We start from the raw sequence: 25,865 nt of genomic DNA, 5'->3' as shown, positions 1-25,865 counted from the left end.
AATAAGTATCTAAAAAAAAAAAAAGAAAAGGTGTAAGGACAGCTTAATTATTGAAGAAGTGCTGGACTTTGGGAAATTATGTTATCTTGCAAGCAAAATATTTTCAATACCACACTAGTTTTTCAGTTTAAGAATAAAGCTGGGAAAAGTTGCCTTCAGCTATTAGTTTTCCTGAATCCAAAGAGATGGGTGGGGCAGGATCAAAAATACTCATTTGATCAAAGTTATTGGCTCTGAAGGTATTCTTACCTGTGTAAGAAAGATGAAAGGTGTTGTTTTTATTGCATGCTAGTAACAGTGTAATTTTGAACTAATTGGTGGTGAACTGCCAATCACCTGGGGGAATGCAAATAGATACTCTTACAATTTCCTTTGAGGTAGTGAAGTCTTATGTTGAGGCTGGAAGGAAAACAGAATAATACCGTTAAATTGACCTTAAATGAGCTGCTTTGTGGTTTTCTTGGCGAATCCCTTTTTATTTTTCATGACTAGTCCAAACAGGTTTTGTCTACCAATTTGACTTATTGACTAGACAATGCTGACATTGAATATTTTAGATTCATTTTGAAGTAAAGTAATGATAATACAGTTCTTTAGGATATTTTGATCATTTTGTCGCTGCCGCTTAAATTTGTGTAACATTCCAGAATTCTTTGCAGTGTATCATGATTCCTTACAAGAGCCATCATTTCCTTCCAGTCATTTATAATGGAATATTCCGCCCAAACAAGCTTACTTTTCTCACTTAGGTAGTGAGATATACAGTAAAGGATGGTGGTGTCTTTGAAAATTGTGTTATTCCAGATGAATCTAGTCATTTAAAAAAGGCGTAATTTCTTTGAGGACAATAAGAATGTATTCTTGATTTTAGTATGCAACTCAGTCAGTGTTTATTAACTACGCATTGTGTGCCTAGCATTGTGTCACCAAAAAATAAACACACAGTGTTACAGAAATATCACTTTAGTTATTTTCCTTTGAAAACATTGATTAGTCTAGACATCTGTATTGAGCTTTGTAGACATCACACCCACAAAGTAGGCATTTATGTCTTTTCACTTAATTTTACATTGGCAGCAGGAATACTGTCTACTCTGATTCCCTTTCAAAATTCTGAATATTCATCAGATTATTTTTTCTAACAGTGAACTGGTTACTGGAATAATGCTTTTCTTCACAAGTATAGGGAATGAAATGTAGTTTGGAATTGTATTTGTAATTTATCAGATATAGAAGTTAAATGAGCATTAACTACAGATACATACCGTATAATTTGTAAAGAAATGAGATAAAAAGTAAAATATACTTATCTCTAAGACTATTATATTCAAAGATACTTGAAAATCTTATAATGCTATGCCATCTTACTGTAAATCTCTTTGTTATACAGAAATATCCATTAATTCTGTAACTTAAATGTTTCTGTTTTTGTTTTGGCTGCTAAATTTGTAGTCAAAGTTTAGTAGTTTTGGGTCACACTACCTGAATACATCTATACTATCTTTACCCCTGTTCTTTTATAAACTATATACTGGCAAGTAAAATGATGAAACTCATGAGCTCTGGAAATAGTGTATAACATTTCAGTGCTTGCAAGACCTCAGGTTCTCCAAAAGAGAGAATATTGGATTTCTCTCTCTTTAGCGATGGACGGAAGTGAGAAAGGAAATGCAGTGGGGAATACTTACCTTTTTTAGAAACCTGGGGTAAGACTGAAGTTTTGTGATTCCACAAGAGGGCTTAGTGCATTTGTACCCTGCTGCCTTGGGTTGTTGGCCTGAATCCTCCCTTCAGTATTTCTCCCTTTGAGAAAGGAGCGCTGTTTGTATCTTGAGAGATGCCAGAGCACTGAGTTGTCTTTCTCCTGAGTCAATATTTCTGGTCAGTTCATCCGTACTCCCCAAGAACAAAAATTACTGGGCCCTCCAGATGTTTTGTCACTGTTTGAGCGACTGTGTGCGCTGAGTAGGTGTGAAGGGAAGAATAGCGGCAGATACAGAAAAGTTACCATTCGCTTAGGACTGAGTGACGAAGGCCAAGATGAATAGCGAGAAAGTGTGATTCCAATTGAAGTTAACTAATGGGAGAGACAAATAAGAATTTGTAATTAGCCCCCAAAAGTAAATACCAATTTTCAAAGAGATATAATTAGAGTAGAAAAAGGATTGCCTAGAATGTGGGAAAAACATTATAAAAATTCAGTAGACAAAAGATGTGATAGTCCTTGTGGTAGACAGAATAGTGTCGCACCAAGGTACCCAAGTCCTAACCCCAAGAGCCTGTAAACATGACCCCTTACATGGCAAAAGGGACTTTGCAGTGTGATTAAGCGAGGGGGGGTCTCGAGATTATCCTAGGTGATCTGACAGGCCCGGTGTCATCACAACATTGTTTTTTTTTTTTAAAATAAATAAATAAATAAATAAATAAATAAATAAATTTATTTATTTATTTATTTATTTATTTATGAATGAATGAATGAATGACTGTGTTGGGTCTTCATTGCCGCGTGTGGGCTTTCTCTAGTTGCGGAGCGCGGGGGCTACTCTTTGTTGCGGTGCACGGGCTTCTCATTGCGGTGGCTTCTCTTGTTGCGGAGCACGGGCTCTAGGCACGTGGGCTTCAGTAGTTGTGGTGCCAGGCTCAGTAGTTGTGGCACGCAGGCTCAGTAGTTGTGGCTCGCGGGCTCCGTAGTTGTGGCTCACGGGCTCTAGAGTGCAGGCTCAATAGTTGTGGCATATGGGCTTAGTTGCTCTGCGGCTCCACGGGATCTTGCATCAGGGCTCGAACCCGTGTCCCCTTCATTGGCAGGCAGATTCTTAACTACTGTGCCACCAGGGAAGTCCCACAGCATTGTTATAAGTGAAAGATGACACAGGAGGGTCAGAGAAGGAAATGTGGCTGTGGAAGCGGAGGGTGGAGTGATGTGAAAAAGGGACCATGAGCCGAGGAGTGCTGGCAGCCTCCAGAAGCTGGAGAAGACAAGCAGATTCTCCCCTGGAGTCCCCAGAAGGAACACAGTCCTGCTGACACCTTGATTTTAGACTTCTGACGTCCAGAACTGTAATATAATACATTTGTATTGCTTTAAGCCACTAAGTTTGTGGTGATTTGTTACAGTAGCAATAGAAAAATAATACAGTCCTTCTGAAAATTGAATTAATCATCTGGTAGAATCAAGTGGAAGAACTATTTCATGTCACAGAACAAAAGAACAAAGAGAAGAAAATCACTAATGAAATAATAGACATGGACTACAGAGCTAATATACCTAGTCTAAGTAATAGACATCTAGGAGAAGAAAAAAGAACAAGTAGAAAAAAGTAAATAAGTAATAGAAGAACTTGTCAGTGAGCTGAGGAAAGACTTGAGTGTACATTAAAAAGGTCACAGAGTCATAGGCAAGATTATTAAGCAGGAAATAAACAGATCCAGAGTTATATGATTCACGAATTCCAAGAATAATGATGATAATAATAAAAAAGATTTACAGGCTTTCACATAGAAAATTTACTTACATAGGAGAGAGAGACCAACATCAAACTTCCCTTTTATAACCTGTTAAGGATTATTAAATAATCTTAGTAGTCTTAGGGGGGCAGGGAAGATTGCAATTAAAAACTCATATATTTCCAAAGATGTCATATATCTATTAGGGCACAAAAAGACATTCATTTATTTATTTATTTTATAGCTGTATATTTAGTAACTAGGTACTATTCTAGTCATTAAGGATATGGTGGCTTCCATATCATTGGAAAACTTTAGTAATAATCTCAAACTAAATATTTTTAAAACAGTCTCAGCACAGTCCAGGACTTAGGAGGGGTGAATGGAAAGCAGTGAGAGAATGGTTTTAAAAAAGTGTTGTGAAAGCTTCACCTTGGTGTAGGGTAAGTTACCTAGTAAGGTTTCCCTGTGGGGTTAGGTTGAAAAAAACATAAGTCTAAGTATGTGTGTTAAGAATGAGAAAGTAACCACTGAAGTGTCAAATTAACATGGGTAAAAGAATAAATAGAAATTCCACTTGCTAGGAAAAGAAGAAATAATGAACAAAATAAAATAAACAGAAATTATGAAATTACATGAAAGAAGAAAGCACCAGTCTTCATAATAGACGAACTTGGAGATGGCAGAATTCAGTCCCTGGATGTCACTGTTGAGCTGCTGGAAAACCCACTTTGAAGCCCACTCGGTGTGTAAACTTCCAATTACATGGAATTATTTTATTTTTTAAGGTACTTTGAGTTGAGTTTTCTGACTCAGCAGAAAGCATCCTAATAATACCCCCCCCATTTCACAGATGAGAACACTGAGGGTCAGAGAAGCATAAACCTAAAAGAAGGAACACTTGAGAGGAGAAAACCATAAAAAGTTTTTGACATTTAGCAGACCTGAGAGAATTTTAGAAGTAACTGATTTAGCAGACCCAAGAAAGCTGAATCCTAAGCCACCTGTGCTTGATTTGTATTCCAGAATCCCTACAGTCCCCAAAAGTGGTACTACCAGACACCTATGAAAGTGGGGGTAAAGTGGAAAAAGTTAAGATAAGGAGGATTGGTGAAAAGCCTGCTTATGAAACGATTTGATCCCCACCTCTTTCCCCTCCATCCAGGGTACCGGACCACTGCCTCTTCCCCATCTCAGCAGTAGAGGGAGGGTAATTCTCCAGAGAAAGTGAGACTGTGGCCTGGGCACAGATTGGAGGAGTGGAGGATGGGATGAGTGCTTACAAACTAAATGTGTGAGCTCCCATCTCCCATTACCTGGACAGCCAAACTTTAATACCCCAAGAAGGAGATCAGAGAATCTTATCTGGGGAATCTGGTCTACCCAGGAGGACAGTCTCACACCCTGCTAGCAGTTGGGTGTCCATGAAAAACCCAGCTGGATTACCCAACGGGAAGTCTTGTCAGGTGCCACCCATGCAATCTTAGCGTTTCAAATGATCATTTTTAGTGCTTCCTTCTTAAATATGAACAGATGACTAAGCCTCATCATACTTAAGAGAAAAACCTCTCATGGGAAAGTAGGGGCCAAAACAAACAATGAAGAACACTAAGGGGAGACGGAATATGCACAGGATAAGAAAAAAGTAAAATCTATCATCGGTATCCTGGGAGAGACTGAGATTGCGTCCATGAGAAGGGCCAGGATTCCATTAAAAATGGAATAGCTAGTGAACAGAAAGGGCCTCTTGAAATTTAGAAATGATAACGTATCTAAAAGATTGGAAGTTAAAGAAAATAGGTCAACAGTGACAACCATAGGGAAGAGTTGAGAATAGTAGAGGACCATTTCAGGAGATCTAACATCCAACTAATAGAATTCCAAGTGGGGAGAGGAGAGAAAACAGGATGGAGGAAATGACAACATCAAGAAAATTTCTCAGCTCTAAAGGACAAGAACTTGGAGATTGAAAGTGCTCACTCAGTGCCCAACATGGAACATGAGAGTGACTCACCGACACTGGGACAAAGGCCGACACGTTCTCTCAGGGAGAATGAGAAGCAGTTCACACTCAGGCCCAGGAGGAAGAAGAGCTTCAGACTTCTCAGAGCTGACACTGGAAGCTGGGGGGCGGTGGAGCAGTGACTTCACGATTCTGAAGGGTAATTAATTTTGAACTAACTAATAAAGAATAATAAACTCGTAAACACTAAATAAAAAGGTTCCCCTGCTATTTCTTGATTTTCCAGCATTAAGTTAACTATTACCTGACAGCTATGGAAGATGAGGGTTTAAGTCCCTGTAAACCACACACCTTTTCATTCCTCATTTATAGTTTTTAAATATAAAAAAATAATTTATATTTAACCAAACTTTCATATTCAGACTTGTATAGTTTCAAAAAAATTGCCTCCCATTCACCTTTTCTTTGTAAGCTTCTGGAGGAAATAAAGACATTTGGGAGGAAGGTTTAGCTTCGAACTAGTAGTAAATGCATAAAAAACTAAGCAAATGTAAAAAATAGATTAATTCTGGGGGTGGGAAGAAGAATGTTATGGAAGAAAGGAAAGCTAATCATAGTTTATTACATGGGTAAGCGGCAGAATTTATATTGTAATAATGTAGGCATTGAATATTGCTGTAACCAAAATTACCAATACAATGATATATGAAAGGGGGGGATGAATGTAAAGAAAAGCATTAAAGACACTGAGGGTCATGATGCAGTGATAAAAGGTGTGATTCATAAGGAACATGTTACAGTCTTAGAGGAGCCCCCAAATCTTATCAAATACAAACGCATAATGAAAAAATTCTTAAAAACTGAGAAAAAACTATTCAGTCAAAGTACAGTTGTAGTGGGGGATTTAAATTTGTCCATTTCAGAATTTAGCAGATAAAATAGAAAGAGTATGGACATATACAAACCACTGAAGAATCAAGCAGAAAATATGAATAAGGTGTACATGTTAAAGTAACAATGGGAAAATATTTTTTACCCATCATATTGGCAAAAATTCAAGAGTTACAACATCCACTGCTGGGGAAGAGATTGGAAAACACAGATCTTCCTTGACTTACAATGGGTTACGTCCTGGTAAACCCATTATAAGTTGAAAATATCTAACCTACCAAACACAGCTTAGCCTGGCCCCCCTTAAGTGGGTGCTCAGAGCACTTATGTTAGCCTACAGTTGGGCAAAATCATCTGACATCAAGCATATTTTATAATAAAGTGTTCATAGAAATGTAAATTATTATAATAACTTATTACAATATATCACAGTATTTGGCGGGAAGTAACTTTTAAATATCTCTTAAAACTCTAAATGCTCATATCCTTTGACTTGGCAGTCTGAATTTTGAGACTCTGTCCTACAAAAATAATAGAACCAGAAAGTACTGGATGTTCATAGAAAAATGTTTGTAGTAGCAAAAAATTGAGGAAAAGCTGAATATTCATAAACAGAATAATTCTGAATAAAACGGAAGGACATCCATATTCTGGAATTATTATTCAGCTGTTAAGAAGTTGAGACTGTCAGTGTGGACATATCATTAACTAGGAAAGCAAGTGGTGAAATAATGTCTGATTTGACCCATTCTTATAAAATACATAGTAAAAATCATGAGTATGATTTGTATGTATGTTATGAGTATGTACATGAAGGTGAATAAAACCTCACCCAAGCTTTTGACAGTTGTTGCGTTAGGGAGGTGGGATGAAGAGGAGGAGATCTTGATTTTCTTTCACTTTTTATAATAAGCACATGATGCTTTTGTAATTAATGAAAAATTAATAATAGATCAAGTAAGAATTTTACCAGAGTCAAAAATTTTCTAGGAAACATGTAGTGTTTAATCAGCAAGAACTTGGAAGTTTTAAGGAGTAAAGAAATGGATGTACTTTTCTGTGAGTCACAGCAGCCCTTGTTTTCATTATTAGTGATTGGGATTTGCAGTGTATTTTTTATATTTTCATTAACTGTGAGGGCTGCCTGTTCTGGGGTTCTGTTGTTATGTTTCTGAAATGTTTTTGCTTTTGATAGGACTGTCTTCATCAGTGGAACACAATATAACGGAGTTGGAACAAGAACTTGACAATGTAAAGACTCTTAAGACAAAATTAGGTATTGTACATTTTTTTCCTTGACTTATGTATTGGTCTTGGTTTCTTATTAAAGACTTTACTGTAGTCTGGAATATTTTTTTAAATTGTGAAATCTCTATGTTACAAGCTCTCAGTCTGTCCAAAGCCATTAATAAAGAATGTCTTTTAGTTTGGAGAGAGGATGAGCACGTATTTATTCACTTTATGTTGTTGTTGTTTTGTATGTGTACAAAATGACTTTTCAAAGATGATGATGTTCCAAAATATCACTCCACTATCTTTTCACTTGTATTATTTCTGATAAGTAATCTTCTGTTATTCTTATCTTTTAATGTCTTATTTCTTTGTATTTATCCTTCTTGAGATCTGTGGCACTTCATGAGTGTGTGGCTTAATGTCTTTCATCCACTTGGGAAATTGTTGGCCATCATCTCATCAAATACTGCATCTGCTCATTCTCTTTTATTTCCTCAGACTCCAGTTATACATATGCTAGACCTTTTTACTCTTAAATCTTTTTCTTTATTTTCCCTCCTTTTTTTTTTTTTTGGAAAATAAGTAAACTACTTTATTTGCAGAAATCATAATCAGTTATTTAAAAATCCCTTTGGAATCTACAGAAAAAGCTAGAATGACTTCAATTTCCATTATTATGGTAGCTCTCTGACATCTTCATACACATTTCTTTTTAAAAAATTAAGTTTGATCCATCTTTTCCAGTTGTTCATGACGTAAGGATTGGTGTGTTACAAAGTAGACCTTTGTCACTAGAAACAGAGATTTGCTTCCAGCCTTTAGGAAACTGGAAGTGTTTGCCTTTAGGATGTGGGATTAGAGGGGATTCTTAACTCATGTTACCTGATATTTCCAGATCTCTATCAGTGTGTAAATCTATCATTATAATAATATGTAAATTTTAAAAAGAAATACAAATATTACTGTATTTTCAGAGTAAGCTGTATATCCACAATATGTTTCATCAATAATTGAAACGTCTTTACATTGCTAAAATTTGAGCATCACAGGATTGAGCTGTTTAATGTGGCAAACTGATTTTAAAATTCTGATTTTTATAGTGTGTGGAGGAAAATTAAAAATAATTTATGTTTTTAGGAAAAGATAATTTATGTAAGAATAATATGTACTGGTTGTATTAGTAGGGAATGAAAATGTGAATCTGGGGAGAAGTTTTGGAAATTACTGAAACTTTTATTATATTTTGTTTTTCCTTCTAATAGAGAGGCGCAAAAAGGCTTCAGCATGGGAAAGAAACTTGGTGTATCCTGCTGTTATGGTTCTCCTTCTTATTGAGACAGTAAGAATTTATTTGCCTAGTTAAATAAAGCAGATTATTTTTTATTTACTTTAGCATTTGTGTATGGCAACTCCCTCAGCTAAATGGTTTCAGGTAAACTGGTTTTCTATCAACAGGATTAAAATCTGTCTACGCTTTTATTTGTAAAAACTCAATAGAGCAAAAAATGAAATTAATGGTAATTTTGAAAAGTCCTCACGATTATCTATTTCCTCATAGAAGCAGGAAATTCATTCTTTTGTTTCAGTTGAAAATTAAGAAGAGACAAGGTGTTGCAGATACCCTGATCAAACTCTGTGATAAGATCTGAAAATTATATTATTAAATTAGTTCTGATAACATTTTAACCATTTTTTAAATATGTGGAGTTGTGGGTTCCAATTGGTAAAATCGGTTAATAAGTGGATCTATATTAATAGCTTTTTTCTTAAGCTTTGAGATTACAGTACTTTGCAGAATTTTTACGAATTTATTCTGGAGTTTTTATAGTCTCATTACTTCAGGTTTATATGTAGAGTTTTGGTCTTGACTGCTTTTCCTCTATTCTGAAGCATACATTTGGTTGGTTACTTAGATTTTAATGTTATGTGTATTGACAAAACTGAAATTCAGAACTGATGGCTTACTTTTTGTGTTGTAGTCCATTTCGGTCCTCTTGGTGGCTTGTAATATTCTTTGCCTGTTGGTTGATGAAACAGCAATGCCAAAGGGAACAAGGGTAAAGTAAAATGCTTTAAAATGTCTTTCTTTTGCAAAAGTATTCTGTGTGTATAAACTGAGTGTTTCAAATAAATAAATGAAAACATTCACCTTTCTGCATATATATACTTCAAGTTGTATGAATTTCTTTATGCAGTGAGCTTTCATAAACAGTGTTTCTAAACTATGTTTTTTGTTTCTGATTTCTTATTTTGGATTGTTTGGCTTTTTATCAAGTATCAGAGTTTCCTTTTACACTTTGTATCAGAGTTTATCTTTGTTTTACTGAAATTCGTATTTGTGATCCTTTAAGAAAATGTATATTTTGTGAAATAGTGAAATATAAAGAGTTTATTACATGGATTCGTTGCATTTGCAAAGGATCCAAATATGTGGTTTTAAGGACTCATGCCTCAAAGGAGTCATTTTGTGAACTTGAGTCAAAATGTTCAGTTGCTGGAGGAGAGTCAGATATACATCTTTTCATGAATTAACTTAATTATTTCTCTTGTTTAAAAATTCATGATTTTATTAAGTTCCATCAGTTAGTCTATTTAAATATATTCTCCATGTGGAAGGTAGTTTCCGCTAAATATTCATATATGGCATACTTTTTCTAGGTGTCTCTATAAACTTTTGGATACTTAAAGTAGCATTTAAGTTTTGACATTTTATTACACTTTTCGAAGTTAGCACCTTTGCCATCTCCCATAGAGATGACTTCAAAACTCTTCCAGACTTTTCATGCTTTGGGGGAGGGAAAAATTTTTCCTTAACCCTTTCTAGGATCTTCTGGCTGGTCTAAGAATTAGATTTACATGAGGCAGATTAACAGGAGAAAACAGAATTTAATTACGTGTATGTGGGAACCCGGTAAGAATAATGAGACCCCAGGACAGGTTGGGCAATTGAGGCTTATATTCCATCTAAGAGAAGGAGAAGCGGGTAGGAGCTTGGGACTTCAGGCGGGAGGAAGGCAATTCACACGGAGATGGAAAGCAGATGTTTGGTAAACAGAGGGGACCCAGAGAGGCCTTTGGTCTCCAGGTCTTGCGGGTTCCATCTACCACACTCAGCCAATATACTCTTTGTAGCTGTCTCCGGTGATAGTGCTCTGCCTGGACCAGGCCCTTCATCTGAATTCTTTTAGGCAGTTAAGGGGTGAGGTGGGGGTGGTGCTAAAAAGAAAGACTTACGAGTCTTCTGTTTCTTAAAAACAATCAGCCTAAAATGATCCTTATGCCAGAGAGACACCTTTTGGGGTACAGATTTTGTTTCCCTACATGCCGCTTCTCTCTCTGAACCACACGATACACCTTTTCTCTCATAGAAAAAAGCCAATGTTTATCTTAATTCCTTTCCTTCAGTCAAAGATGAAGATACCCTCTTCTTTCAGAAGCTAATTCTTTCAGCAATATTCTCAGTTTAGCTCCCTGCCCCCAGCCTCTTCAGGACCTTGTGCCATCTCTCACTGCCATGGCCTCTCCACCACTGCGAGCCTGCCAGCTTGCTTCAGGTCTGTCATTCCACTAACAAAAAACAGCAGTGAGCAGTCCTCCTCCATCCACAGCCTTGTCGTTGTCTTTTGTTTAGACCGAAATCCATTGATCAAGCAAAAGTCAACTACTGTGTTGACTTCTATCCATTTTTTTTTTTTTTTTTTTTTTTTTGTGGTATGCAGGCCTCTCACTGTTGTGGCCTCTCCTGTTGTGGAGCACAGGCTCCGGATGCTCAGGCTCAGCGGCCATGGCTCATGGGCCCAGCCGCTCCGTGGCATGTGGGATCTTCCCGGACCGGGGCACGAACCCGTATCCCTGCATCGGCAGGCGGACTCTCAACCACTGTGCCACCAGGGAAGCCCTCTATCCATTTTTAAACCCATTTTCTTATACCACATACTAGGTGAGGCCCAAGCCCTGTGGTACATTTTTGTACCATTCCTTTCGTGCATAGTACAGAAGGACTTATATGTGGTATGCTCTTTTTATGATTGTGTAAATAAATCAGATCATCTTAATCTTGCCTGTAGGCCTTCTCTTGAGACAGAGAATATTTCCAAAGTGTTTTCCATCCCAGTTAATAAGCTTTCTGTTAGCATTATTCATTTTTTCTTCAAAAGATTGACAAAAGTTCATAAATTCTTTGTCCATTACCTTATTTATATATGAAATTTCCATGGTATTCTAACTTTTTCATGCCTATATTAGATTGTGTAAATAATATGTGATATTATTTATTGGTTTATTTTTTTATTAAGCTGACTTTATATTCTTAATTATCCTGGTATATCTGTTAGATGTAATTGAAGCTGATAGCAAAGTAGTAGTTTGTATTCAGAGAGTTTCTTTAATTAGTAAGCTTTGAAAACATTGTTCCTACTTCAGTAAGAAATGAGGTTTTGCCTGTCTGGCCTCGTTAATAAATATTACTTTTTCTACTTGTTTTGTTAAGTTCTAGATAAAGATAGGTTTTGAGAATAGGTATGATGTTTAGGGAAAAATTTATAGCATTGCATTTGGAAAATCTGTGTTAATTAAATCCCTGAATTCCCAAGGAAGATTTAGGGAAAGGAAACTTTCAAGAGTAGTAACAGGATATGTGCATTCACTTTCTTTCTTTGCTTACCTTCCTTTTGACATATTTTAATTGTATAGTTTTTATATGTTACCTCAGTGTTCAATTATTTGTTCTATTCTCATTATACTATTATATTTTTTAAAAATTTCTTCCAAGAATATTTAGGATTTAACAATAAACATAATCATATCATTTTGATAAGTAAATTACATTTGAGATAAATCAGAAATGTTTTGAGCTTGTTAAAAGTGTTAACATGTGGTTGAATTAGTTGATGAATTCAGTCTCATCACATTTTATTTTCCTTTGAACGCCTAGATGTTACTCCAGGGTATTAAACATTCCTAATTTCAACTGTCCTATATTTATGAGACAACAATTTTAGGGAAACCAAATATAATAGTGTCATTGAATTCTGAAAAGTGTTTTTTTTCCCCCCAGGGGCCTGGAATAGGAAATGCTTCTCTTTCTGCTTTTGGTTTTGTGGGAGCTGCACTTGAAATCATTTTGATATTGTATCCTTTCTTTAACTGAACCTCTGTCTGTTAACAAGTTTTCTGTCTAGTTTTCTGGGACAGTGGTAATTTACTAAGACACTCTCCTGGAAGAAAAAACAAGTCCGTCTTCCTCAAGCGCTCCAAGTGGCATTTTGTTTTGTTTTTCCTTTCGGCCTTAAGACATTTTGGAGACAATTGAGAACTTAAGGAAACAATTCTTTGGAGAGTTTTTCCTTGATTCTCACAGCTATCTTATGGTGTCCTCTGTTGTTGGTTTCTATAGCCTCCGATTTTTTGGAAACTTTATTCCCAAGAAGGATGACACAACGATGACAAAGGTAAGGTAAAGTCTTAGGTGACTGTGCCTCCCTTTTGCCTTCCAAGACAGACTGTTTTATTTAGTAATCGCAGTGAATGGTTCATTTGCGGTTCTAGGTATTTGTTTGTAAGTTGCGTAAACACACGCACTGGAAGATTTTCAAAATGCTGAATGAGTGGGAAAAGGATGTGCTCTGTTTAATTTGGATGGCATCCATTCACTTGTAAATGCATAGAACCACAGAGCTTGTTAACTAGCTATAGACGGCTCCTGAAAGGACTCTTTTTCCTACAAAGAAAACGTATTGCTAATGAGTAACTTTGATTGTGCTGACTGTACTTCAGGGAACTTGTTTGAAATCTGAAGAACTTAGTTGCTACAAGTAGTAGAGACAAAGTATTTCAAATTTGAATAATTAAAGCAAGACGGAAGAGTTCTATTCAGAAACATTTTGTAGTCTGAGGCTAATTTGACTTTCTACAATATGTCATTGGCTTTGGAATAACAAAGGCTGTTATCTTATATAGTGACTGCATTTGTAAAATATTCCCACAGGCTGACAATGAAGAATAACAAGAGCTGCTGGCTTCTTTTATTTTTTATTATATATTCCATATTTTCAGCTTATTCTAAAGGGGAGAAGTTATTTTTATATATCTTTATCTAAAATGCTATGGCTTCTTGAGATACTTAGCATCTAGTTTAAGTAATCATAAGTACTAAGTAGTATTTTCAGCATCTCTTACTTAATATGAAAGAATAAGTATAGGATACAGTGAAAATTACTAGAATTTAGGTGTTTTGGATTTCTAGCTTTTTGGTATTAAATCTTATAATAGTTAAACATATTAGAAGTAGATACCTCTCTTGAGCAGTAGTCTTGGCTTTAAAAGTAGAGTCAGAAGTATTAAAAATATTAATTTTTACTTGTTAGGCAAACCTTTTTGAAATCATCAACCTCAGTCAATAATGTAAAATGCGTTATCTGAGGTGTGAAGTAATTTGTGTTCTATAACTTTATATTTGTGTCAGGTACTGTAAATATCTTCTAGAACTCACAGATAGAACTTTAAGTGTTTGTAGAAAAGTTTCTATTCTCTTTATTTTCTGTATTGAATTGTATCATTCAGAAGTTAGCAAAGAACAGTAGGTAACTGAAATGTCCGGTAACTTGCCAGAATGTGAATGGATTTTATTTATCCGTATACTGTGTAACTGCCCTATATTCTTTCTGATTTCTCATATCAGATCATTGGGAATTGTGTGTCAATCTTGGTCTTGAGCTCCGCACTGCCTGTTATGTCAAGAACACTGGGTAAGTTTAAATGAGAACTTTTCATTTAAAGTCAGCACCTTTTTAAGTATCAAACTTCTTGCTAAAGTTGTAGTTTCTAAACTGTTTTTCAAAGAGATCACTCTTTGAAATATATTATTCCCTCCCACATTATTTTATGCCTTTACTTCTGTAATTCATTTATATACAGAACTGTACCAAAATAAGTACTTTTATCAAATAAAGACCACTTATTGTCTCAAGTACTTAGAAATAGTCCTTGTCCAAATAATAGACTTTATTTTTTTCATTGACTAATTAAGCTTTGGAGTCCTCTAGTGAGGAAACTGTGATTTTTAAAAAAAACCCAATATTTAATGTCTAGAAAATACTAAACTAATTTTTTCCTACGCGAAATGTTTTAAAAAATGTGTAATTTAGTACGTGGTTTAAAAAATTGAGAATGTGTAACACTTATTTTAAGCTGCTTTATGTCCAGGGAATAGACTTGAAAGCAGTAAGATCTAGGAGAGCACACACTGATTTAAAGGACGTCCTTTAGCTCTTCAGCTTTTTACTGGCTTGTCATTTATATAGTTTTCGTAATTTTTCAATTCACAGAGAATTTTGGTCATCATTTAAAAGTAAAATATTTCCACTTTGTCATTGAAATAGTTGAATAAATCTTCCTTCATTTGGTGTTCTTATCTTTTATAAAGCACTGTTGCAGACTTTATTCTCAGTTCTTGGCTAAATATTATTTCAGACAAAAATTTCCACTAGGCAGTTTTGTTCCGTTTTCTAGACTTAGATTTTGACTTGAGTGTTCACAAATGATTAGAAAAATTCCATTATTCAACCTTAGCAACATGCTTATGACAAAGTTTGCAAGTAACTTTGAATTGCTTTTGTTTTAGCGCTTATGTGGCCTCCATTATTTATTCAAGGCCCACAGCTGTCGGGGATGCAGGCTGTGCCAGGAAGGGTATAAGCTTTGCGGTCATCTTCATAATGCTTACAGAGAAGTTCATGTTTTAATACAAGTGGAATCTAAATGTAAATGTAGAAGGGACCGCCGTTCCACAGACTAATACAAAGCTCATTTACTTAGAGGTCTTATATCTTTTGTGTTTGCATTATAGGACTTGTTATCATTTTGACATCTGCATATAGTGTGCTAATCTTGAAAATGCCATAAATATACACTTTAGTAACTTGATTTGTAGCTAACTGTGATCGTTTGTATTATGGCAGTCCAACAAATAATTTCTGTGATATTATAGCCAACCTACCGTTTTATCATTTATGAAATTCACTGTGCTCTGTTATTTAAGATTAATTGTTAATAGTAATATATAGATTTTATGGAAGAAAATTACATGCTGAGTACAGTTTTAATACAAAGAAAACAAATTAATGGCAAAATGTGCTTTTTTAAGATCAACAAATTAAATTCCTGAGTAGTTTGCCATAGAGATAAATAAAAAGAAGAAAAAGAGAGATGGAACAATTAAAATGCAGCTAACAAATGCCTGGACCCAGCTGTCCAAACAGGATTAATGGAGTGCATTAGGGTACAGTGAGTCATGTGGTGCTTTGCAAAATATCAACACGCACTGCACTACATGTTATGCCCAGTGGCACTGAATAGATGAAAAGAAATAAATACGTTAAACAGATTCATAGAGGCTTTTCACAGTATTAAAAAAGCAAATTTCTAGACTAAAAGAAAAAGCTTTATTTTAGTATTATGGGAAATGCAAACTAGAGAGTTACTTTGTAATGCCTCTATTAACCCTTTAGAATTGAGTCTTTGATTTTAAGAAGATAAAATATAGAGAATTGTCATGAATATTATCCTAGTGTATAACGGGATTTTGATTTACTAGCTGAAAAGCTTATAAGACTAGAATAGAGGATGTATTTAGCAACCAAATTCCAAGCTGTGAAATTTTTCACTCTTTCTCATTGCCTCTCACAAGGAAGTCCTGACCCTTAGGATGCTCTCATTTGCTCCTGTGAATTCAGCCAGCGTTCTCAGTTAAATGAGAAATGAAGGAGCAAGGAAAATTATAATTTATCTGTATAAGTGCAGTTTTTCTCTTATTTTATTAATTTTTAGTGATGATTATAACTTTAATTGTAAATTGCAAGTGTATTGAATCCTGTATAAAATAATTTGGTGATATTTTTGCTTCAAAAATGAAAATGTTTTTTAAAAAATTTAATTTGCCAACTGCTATTGCTGCATCATTGGTATAAACTATAGCTTTAGACTTGAATACCTGGTGTGATATGACAGATTTATTACAGAATTCCTCTGAAATAGCTTCTTATATTTAAATATGGAAGATTTTATACTAATTAAAAAATTACCACTAAGTAGATTTTACAAGCATATTACTTGCCACAAAGAATTAGGTTGTGAGGAGCATCTTGGCTATGTATTTTTAGCCAAATATAATTAATATCGATGATAGTTTTGTTGTCCATTGGAAACACAAAGAATCTGTGCGTTACACTTTTTATTTGAAATCTTTAAGACCTTTTAAAACTGATGCCATGTCAGTGGATATGCTTTCCAAAACGTTGCTTTGCTGCCTGTTTAGTGTTCAGTTTTGAAAAATCCAACATTTGGGGGGATATGATGTCCTTATTTTTAGCAATCAATTTACTCTTTGGTATAATAGACTCTCAAGGTGATTAGAGGAGATGGTTCACAAAGTGAAAATGGAACAGGCTCAAACCTAATAAATTATCTATAGAGGCCCAGACTTTTCTATAACAAAATATTTTAAAGGCAGCAGTGAATTTTGTGAGAATAGATTTTGCGAGATTGCTGACATGTTCTTGGTTATGCTTAATCAAGAAACAACTGAGAGATTGATAGTTTTTACATTATTCTTTATTTGAAATCTCCTTTAACAGGAAAAATTTTCTCAGATGCAACCAATAGACTTCGTAATACTTTTACTAATTTCCATTTTGAAGTTATTTTTATAGTTAGTTGTATTTTCATCCTGAAATTCTTTCTGTAAATTATTCAAGGCCCCAAAGCAGATTTTTTTAAATACACTTAAAACAAAAAACACTTAACCTTTCAAGTCAGCTTGGATCTATTTTTAGTATTTCCATGTATTTCTCATCTGGGTCCCATATAGTCCATCATCTTGCAGGATTTAAAGTGGATTATTCTCTTTTGTTCCTTGAAGAAGGGACTATGTTTAAAAACTGATCCTTTGCGGGAGAGGTCTTTATTTGGGTTTGTAAATACACTAGTAATCTTTACCCTGAGCTTTCCCTCTCCAGTGTGAATCAGAAATAAATGATACTTAGACATGACAAATGTGAAATTGAAGTATAAATCTTAATATATATTCCTAATTATGGCTTTGACGTAAAAATAATTCTAAACCCTGTACTGAAAATTTCTGCACAAAAAAATTGTATATGACTTAATTATATTCTGTTACATTGCAGGGAGTAATAAATGAGTGGTAAAATTAACTTTTGATTGATTACTAATGTTCTTATACCTGACCAATAAATTTGTTTATCTAGTTAGGATTTTTAATTATAAAGAAAAAGTAGTCTGTGTCAGATGTCTGGAAGAAGTCACAGAGTCACTAATGCTCACTCCCTCAACACCCTCGTTCCCAGTGTCCACTTGTCGTGTCCTTGTTTCAGAGCACATAGTCCTTCTTGCCTGAGGAAATGTCGTGTTGGCCACATATTCTAAATAACTTAGCCATCTGTTGACATACATTCAACTCCCTTAAATTTTGATTTGTTATAAAATATTTTTCATATGAAATTAATTCCAGTTAGTATTATTTAGTTGGAGGGAGCCTTAAGATATAATTTTTTTAATGTTAAGAATTAAAATGTTACAATTAAAACTAACGTAAACTACAGTAAGGGTCTTTTTTACATTAAGAATCAAGACCCCCAACCTGGCTGAGAATAGTTAATAGTACACCTATACATGGCCAACTCTGAGACTGATTAACAGGTTATCTCCTTATTTATAGAAAATTTTATTTTTAAATTAATTTTTAAGTATGTACATGAATAACTTCTAATTATGAGGAATATTAAAAACAGAGAGGCTCAAATTCCTTGTGACCACCACTTTTATTTTTATTTATTTATTTTTTTAACATCTTTATTGGAGTATAATTGCTTTACAACGGTGTGTTAGTTTCTGCTGTATAACAAAGTGAATCAGCTATACGTATACATGTATCCCCATATCCCCTCCCTCTTGCGTCTCCCTCCCACCCTCCCTATCCCACCCGTCCAGGTGGTCACAAAACACCGAGCTGATCTCCCTGTGCTATGCGGCTGCTTCCCACTAGCTATCTGTTCTACGTTTGGTAGTGTATATATGTCCATGCCACTCTCTCACTTCGTCCCAGCTTACCCTTCCCCCTCCCCGTGTCCTCAAGTCCATTCTCTACGTCTGCATCTTTATTCCTGACCTGCCCCTAAGTTCGTGAGAACCATTTTTTTTTTAGATTCCATATATATGTGTTAGCATACGGTATTTGTTTTTCTCTTTCTGACTTACTTCACTGTGTACAACAGACTCACTACAAATAATTCAGTTTCATTTCCTTTTATGGCTGAGTAATATTTCATTGTATATATGTGGCACATCTTCTTTATCCATTCATCTGTCGAAGGACACTTAGGTTGCTTCCATGTCCTGGCTATTGTAAATAGCGCTGCAATGAACACTGTGGTACATGACTGTTTTTGAATTATGGTTTTCTCAGGGTATATGCCCAGTAGTGGGATTGCTGGGTCGTATGGAAGTTCTATTTTTAATTTTTTAAGGAAGCTCCATACTGTTCTCCATAGTGGCTGTATCAATTTACATTCCCACCAGCAGTGCAAGAGGGTTCCCCTTTCTCCACACCCTCTCCAGCCTTTACTGTTTATAGATTTTTTGATGATGGCCATTCTGACTGGTGTGTGGTGATACCTCATTGTAGTTTTGATTTGCATTTCTCTAATGATTAGTGATGTTGAGCATCCTTTCATGTGTTTGTTGGCAATCTGTATATCTTCTTTGGAGAAATGTCTAATTAGGTCTGCCCATTTTTGGATTGGGTTGTTTGTTTTTGTGATATTGAGCTGCATGAGCTGCTTGTATATTTGGAGATTAATCCTTTGTCAGTCACTTCATTTGCAAATATTCTCTCCCATTCTGAGGGTTGTCTTTTTGTCTTGTTTATGGTTTCCTTTGCTGTGCAAAAGCTTTGAGGTTTCATTAGGTCCCATTTGTTTATTTTTGTTTTTATTTCCCTTACTCTAGGAGGTGGGTCAAAAAGGATCTTGCTGTGATTTATGTCATAGAGTGTTCTGCTTATGTTTTCCTCTAGGAGTTTTATAGTGTCTGGCCTTACATTTAGGTCTTTAATCCATTTTGAGTTTATTTTTGTGTATGGTGTCAGAGAGTGTTCTGATTTCATTCATTCACATTGCTGTCCATTTTTCCCAGCACCACTTATTGAAGAGACTGTCTTTTCTCCATTGTATATTCTTGCCTCCTTTATCAAAGATAAGGTGACCATATGTGCATGGGTTTATCTCTGGGCTTTCTATCCTGTTCCATTGTTCTATATTTCTCCTTTTGTGCCAGTACCATACTGTCTTGATGACTGTAGCTTTGTAGTATAGTCTGAAGTCAGGGAGCCTGATTCCTCCAGCTACATTTTTCTTTCTCAAGATTGCTTTGGCTATTCAGGGTCTTTTGTGTTTCCATACAAATTGTGAAATTTTTTGTTCTAGTTCTGTGAAAAATGCCAGTGGTAGTTTGATAGGGATTGCATTGAATCTGTAGATTGCTTTGGGTAGTATAGTTATTTTCACAATGTTGATTCCTCCAATTCAAGAACATCGTATATCTCTCCATCTGTTTGTATCATCTTTAATTTCTTTCTTCAGTGTCTTATAGTTTTCTGCATACAGGTCTTTTGCCTCCTTAGGTTGGTTTATTCCTAGGTATTTTATTGTTTTTGTTGCAGTGGTAAATGGGAGTGTTTCCTCAATTTCTCTTTCAGATTTTTCATCATTTGTGTATAGGAGTGCAAGAGATTTCTCTGCATTACTTTTTTATCCTGCTACTTTACCAAATTCATTGATGAGCACTAGTAGTTTTCTGGTAGTATCTTTAGGATTCTCTATGTATAGTATCATGTCATCTGCAAACAGTGACAGTGTTAACTTCTTGTTTTCCAATTTGGATTCCTTTTATTTCTTTTACTTCTCTGATTGCTGTGGCTAAAACTTTCAAAACTATGTTGAATAATAGTGGTGAGAGTGGGTATCCTTGTCTTGTTCCTGATCTTAGAGGAAATGGTTTCAGTTTTTCATCATTAAGAACGATGTTGGCTGTGGGTTTGTCACATATGGCCTTTATTATGTTGAGGTAAGTTCCCTCTATGCCTACTTCCTGGAGGGTTTTTATCATAAATGGGTGTTGAATTTTGTCGAAAGCTTTTTCTTCATCTATTGAGATGATCAGATGGTTTTTATCCTTCGATTTGTTAATATGGTGTATCACATTGATTGATTCGTGTATATGGAAGAATCTTTGCATTCCTGGGATAAACCCCACTTGATCATGGTGTATGATCATTTTAATGTGCTGTTGGATTCTGTTTGCTAGTATTTTGTTGGGGATTTTTGCATCTGCGTTCATCAGTGATATTGGCCTGTAGTTTTCTTTTTTTTGTGACATCTTTGTCTGGTTTTGGTATCAGGGTGATGGTAGGTAGACTCGTAGAATGAGTTTGGGATTGTTCTTCCCTCTGCTATATTTTGGCAGAGTTTGAGAAGGATAGGCATTAGCTCTTTTCTAAATGTTTGGTAGAATTCCCCTATGAAGCCATCTGGTCCTGGGCTTTTGTTTGTTGGAAGATTTTTTTTTTAAATAAATTATTCATTTACTTATTTTATTTTTGGCTGTCTTCGGTCTTCACTGCTGCACGCGGGCTTTCTCTGGTTGCGGCGAGCGGGAGCTACTCTTTGTTGCCATGCATGGGCTTCTCACTGCAGTGGCTTCTCTTCTTGCAGAGCATGGGCTCTACGCTCACGGGCTTCAGTAGTTGCAGCGCGCAGCCTCAGTAGTTGTGGCTCGTGGGCTCTAGAGCAGAGGCTCAGTAGTTGTGCACGGGCTTAGTTGCTTCATTGCATGTGGGATCTTCCCAGACCAGGGCTCGAACCCATGGCCCCTGCCTTGGCAGGTGGATTCTTAATCACTGTGCCACCAGGGAAGTCCAGGGAAGGTTGGTTCAGTGGGTTGTGTAGGCTTACTGGTGGAGGGGACTGGTGCCTGTGTTCTGGTGGATGAGGCTGGATCTTGTCTTTCTGGTCGGCAGTACCGTGTCCGGTGCTGTGTTTTGGGGTGTCTGTGAACTTATTATGATTTTAGGCAGCCTCTCTGCTAATGGGTGGGGTTGTGTTCCTGTCTTGCTAGTTGTTTGGCCTGTGGTGTCCAGCACTCGAGTTTGCTAGTCGTTGAGTGGAGCTGGGTCTTAGCGTTGAGACAGAGATGTTTGGGAGAGCTGTCGCCGATTCATATTACGTGGGGCTGGGAGGTCTCTGGTGGTCCAGTGTCCTGAACTCGGCTCTCCAACCTCAGAGGTTCAGGCCTGACAGCCGGCCGGACAAGCAAGACCCTTTTGGGAAGTCTGAGGTCTTCTGCCAGCATTCAGTAGGTGTTCTGTAGGAGTTGTTCCACATGTAGATGTATTTTTGATGTATTTGTGGGTAGCAAGGTGATCTCCACGTCTTACTCCTCTGCCATCTTGAGGTCCTACTGACCACCACTTTTAATACCAATCCTCTCTTTAGAGTTTCCAGGAACCAATTTGATATGTCGCTTTTAAAATCTTTTTCTGTGTGTACACACACACATACTCACGCGCGTGCGCATGTGTGTACGCACGCACATGGTGCACTCTGTAGGAAATTTAAAACTCTCACCTGGGTATTACTTTGTTTCTGATGGGCGTTCTTGTTTCTTCTTTGACTCCTAACTTCGGTGAGCCATCCAATAGGAGTTAAAAGAGGAAAAGGTTTTGAACTCATTTCTTCTATCGGAATTCAGTCAGCTGAAAATGAATTTCAAACCAAAATACTTAATTATCTCTTCCTGCTCAGGTCACCAGTGACTTCCTAGTTGCCCAGTCGTGTAGATTTTGTTTTTATCTTAATTGCTCAGTAGCACTTGCTGTTTGTAACCCTGCTTCACAGATGTCTCCTTTCTTAATATCTGGGCACCACCCCCCTTTTTTCTCCTTCTCCTTCTCTGGCTGTTCTTTAGCTGTCTCTTCTGCTGCTCCTCCGCTTCACCCACACACTTGTCCCCAGATGCACACCTCTAACCCACCACCCACCCCTGAGCTAGGAGCAGATAACCCTGCCTCTGTACTCCACGTGTTGTCCTGCAGCCATCTCACATTGGTCATTTCCACAGTGTGACCCATACATGTGTGTACGTGTGTGTGTGTGTCCGTGTGTCCCTCCTTCCTTCCCCCCATCCTTCCCTCGCTCCCTCCTCTCTCCTTTTCTCCCTTCCTCGTACTTCCATCCTCAGGCACTTTCTATTCAGTATGCCAAACCAGAAACTGGGGAGTTTGTTAGATGCCTCCACCTTCCTGTACCAATACCTAATGGCACTCCTCATTTTCATCTTGTTAATATTTCTCATATTCACCCCTGCCTTCCCATTTCCCTTATTAAAAAAAAAGTGCAAAGAATCAGACTTGTTTAGCATCAAAGCAGAGAGCTGAGTATATAATTTTATTTTAATATTTCATTGTGAGGGAGTGTTCATGAAGTGGATTCTAAACAGGTGTTCTTTTCTTTAAGGAGGGTAGGGTAAGAAGTGAAACCAAAGCAAAAGAACCAGGGAAGTATTTAATTTTCCAAATGAGGACGTGATATTGAGCGATACTCTGGAAGCCCCATCTCAGGAGATTTTCTCCAGGAAGAGAGTAGGCAGTTACCATCCACTGGAGGTCTTAAACTTTCACTTGTTTTAAAATTAGCACTTCAAGTTTGTTCTTGGATGATGATTATAATTACCATTCATTTAATTTTAATTTGTATTAACATTCACATACGCTAGTTCATCTGGACTACTAGGTTAAATTGCTTCACGGTAGGACAAAATGAGTTTGTAGCATGTAAATAGTCATGACTAAAATTGATGTGATATTTGCAAACGCACTTTTCCATTTCCGGGCCCATATTGGTTCACACTGTTCCCATGGTCTTCTCTCAACCTTTCTCTGCCTGTGCAAGTCCTTCCACTCTCTTAGGCCAGGTTGCATCCTCTGTCGCATGTGAAGGTGTACCAGATTCTTGTTTCAGCCTAGTGGTATACGTACCTATGTGGATTGACTTTCTCAAGGGACTTTACATTTCTTAAAGGGCAAGACCAAATTTTATGCATCTTTTTATCCCTCACAGTCCCTAGTTAATAAATATCTGTGATGTCATTGGATGCCACCATGTTGAATGTGGACTGTATTCTCAGAATAGATGAACCAGGATATTCTAGGTGTCCTGCTTCCATCCTGGTTGCCTTTATTTCCATGTTCCAAGCTTTTTTTTTACCAAGTATGCTAGTTGTATTATTTTAAAAGACCCTTACGATAATAGGCAAAGTATAGAAACAACCCAAGCATCCATTGACAGATGAATGGATAAATGAATTGTGGTTCATACATACAGTGTCATATCATTCAGCTGTGAAAAGGAATGATGCCTAAGTGAAATAAGCCAGTCACAAAAAGACAAATACTGTATGATTCCACTTATATGAGGCACCTAGAGTCATCTAATTCATAGAAAGAGAAAGTGCAGCGGTGGGTGCCAGTGCCTGGGGGACAGGAAAATGGAGAATTGTTCTTTAATGAGAATAGAGTTTCAGTTTTGCAAGATGAAAAGAGTTCGGGACGTTAGTTGTACAACAGTGTGAAGGTACTTAACACTTCTGAGCTGCATACTTAAAAATGATTAAGGTGGTAAAGTTTATGTTATGTTCGTTTTACCAGAATTAAACAAAAAAAGAAAAAGGAATGAAGCACTGACACACGCTACAGCATGGATGAACCTTGAAAACATTGTGCTGAGTGAAATAAGCCAGACCCAAAAGGTCACATAGTGTATGGCTCCACTTATATGAAGTGTCCAGAAGAGGAAGATTCATAGAGACAGAAAGTAGATTAGTGGTTGCCAGGGACTGGGGGGAGGGGTAGTGAGGAGAAACTGCTAATGGGTAGGGGCTTTCACTTTCAACTCATGGAAATGGTTTGCAGTTAGATAGAGATGGTGCTTACACACATTGTGAATGCAGTAAATGCACTGCATTATTTACTTTAAAATAGCTAATTTTATGCAGTGTGAATTTCATCTCAATAAATTATATTTTTAAGGAAAGATCTTTACACAGTAGATAGTAAATATTGATATTTGTTCTCTTCCCTGTTTCCTTGACATGGTAGTCTAATCCCAAGGGCTAAATTTTTATTTATTTATTTGTTTATTATTTTAGTATAGTTGGCATACAATATTATATTAGCTTCAGGTGTACAGCATAGTGATTTGACGTTTATATACATTATGAATTGATCCCCATGATAAGCCTAGTGACCATCTGTCATGATACAAAGTTATTACAGTGTTATTGACCATATTCCCTATGCTGCGTATTATGTCCCTGGTGCTTATTTCTTTTATAACTGGAGGTTTGTGCATCTTAATCCCCTTTACCTATTTCACCCACCCTGCCACTGCCCTCCCCTTAGCAACCACTGTTTGTTCTCTGTATCTGTGAGCCTATTTTCATATTGTTTTGTTTTGTTTTTTAGATTCCACATATAAGTGAGATCATATGGTATTTGTGTTTCTGTGTCTGACTTATTTCACTTAGCATGATACCCTCTAGATCCATCCATGTGTTGCAAATGGCAAGATTTCAGGGTATTTTTTATGGCTGACTAATATTCCATTGTATGTATGTGTATATATATATATGTATATACACATACATATACATATATATATCACATGTTCTTTATCCATTCATCCATAGATGGACACTTAGGTTGCTTCCATATCTTGGCTATTGTAAACAATGCTGCAGTGAACATTGGGGTGCATGTGTCTTTTTGAATTTGTGTTTTGCTACTCTAGCTTCCCTTTCATTTCCGTTTGCATGGAATGTCTTTTTCCATCTCTTTACCTTCAGCCTGTGTGTGCCTTTAGATCTGAAGTAAGCTTCTAGTAAGCAGCATATATTTGGGTCTTGTGTTTTTTCATTCAGCCACCGTATGTCTTTTGATTAGAGCATTTAGTTCATTTACATTTAAAATAATTATTGATAGGTATTTATTTATTACCATTTTGTTAATTGTTTTCTGGGTTTTTTGATAATTCTTCTTTTTTTGTTCTCTTCCTTTGTGATTTCATGACTTTATTTAGTGTTATGTTTGTATTCCCTTCTCTTTAGTTTTTGTGTATCTTTCATAGGTTTTATGTTTGTGGATACTATGATGTTCCTATATAACAACCTGCTATGTATATAGCAGTCCATTTTAAGTTGA

General features: G+C 36.3%; 1 protein-coding gene across 5 annotated transcripts in view; it reads left to right on the top strand.

Moving 5' to 3' along the window:
- The window catches only part of LMBR1 (limb development membrane protein 1), a 175,560-nt gene that overhangs the window by 93,427 nt on the left and 56,268 nt on the right, over positions 1–25,865 (top strand). For all 5 annotated transcript variants that reach the window (XM_029233650.1, XM_029233647.1, XM_029233646.1 and 2 more), the window contains 6 exons: positions 7,500–7,580; positions 8,800–8,876; positions 9,517–9,594; positions 12,594–12,667; positions 12,897–12,987; positions 14,217–14,283. In XM_029233650.1, coding sequence (XP_029089483.1) covers positions 7,500–7,580; positions 8,800–8,876; positions 9,517–9,594; positions 12,594–12,667; positions 12,897–12,987; positions 14,217–14,283 — 468 coding nt within the window. The remainder of the gene's footprint in view (positions 1–7,499; positions 7,581–8,799; positions 8,877–9,516; positions 9,595–12,593; positions 12,668–12,896; positions 12,988–14,216; positions 14,284–25,865) is intronic.

The sequence above is a fragment of the Monodon monoceros genome, unplaced genomic scaffold (genome assembly GCF_005190385.1).
Source record: "Monodon monoceros isolate NGI ecotype Baffin Bay Population unplaced genomic scaffold, NGI_Narwhal_1 Super_Scaffold_2, whole genome shotgun sequence".
Taxonomy (NCBI): domain Eukaryota; kingdom Metazoa; phylum Chordata; class Mammalia; order Artiodactyla; family Monodontidae; genus Monodon; species Monodon monoceros.
This window is presented reverse-complemented; position numbering and strand designations above follow the sequence as displayed.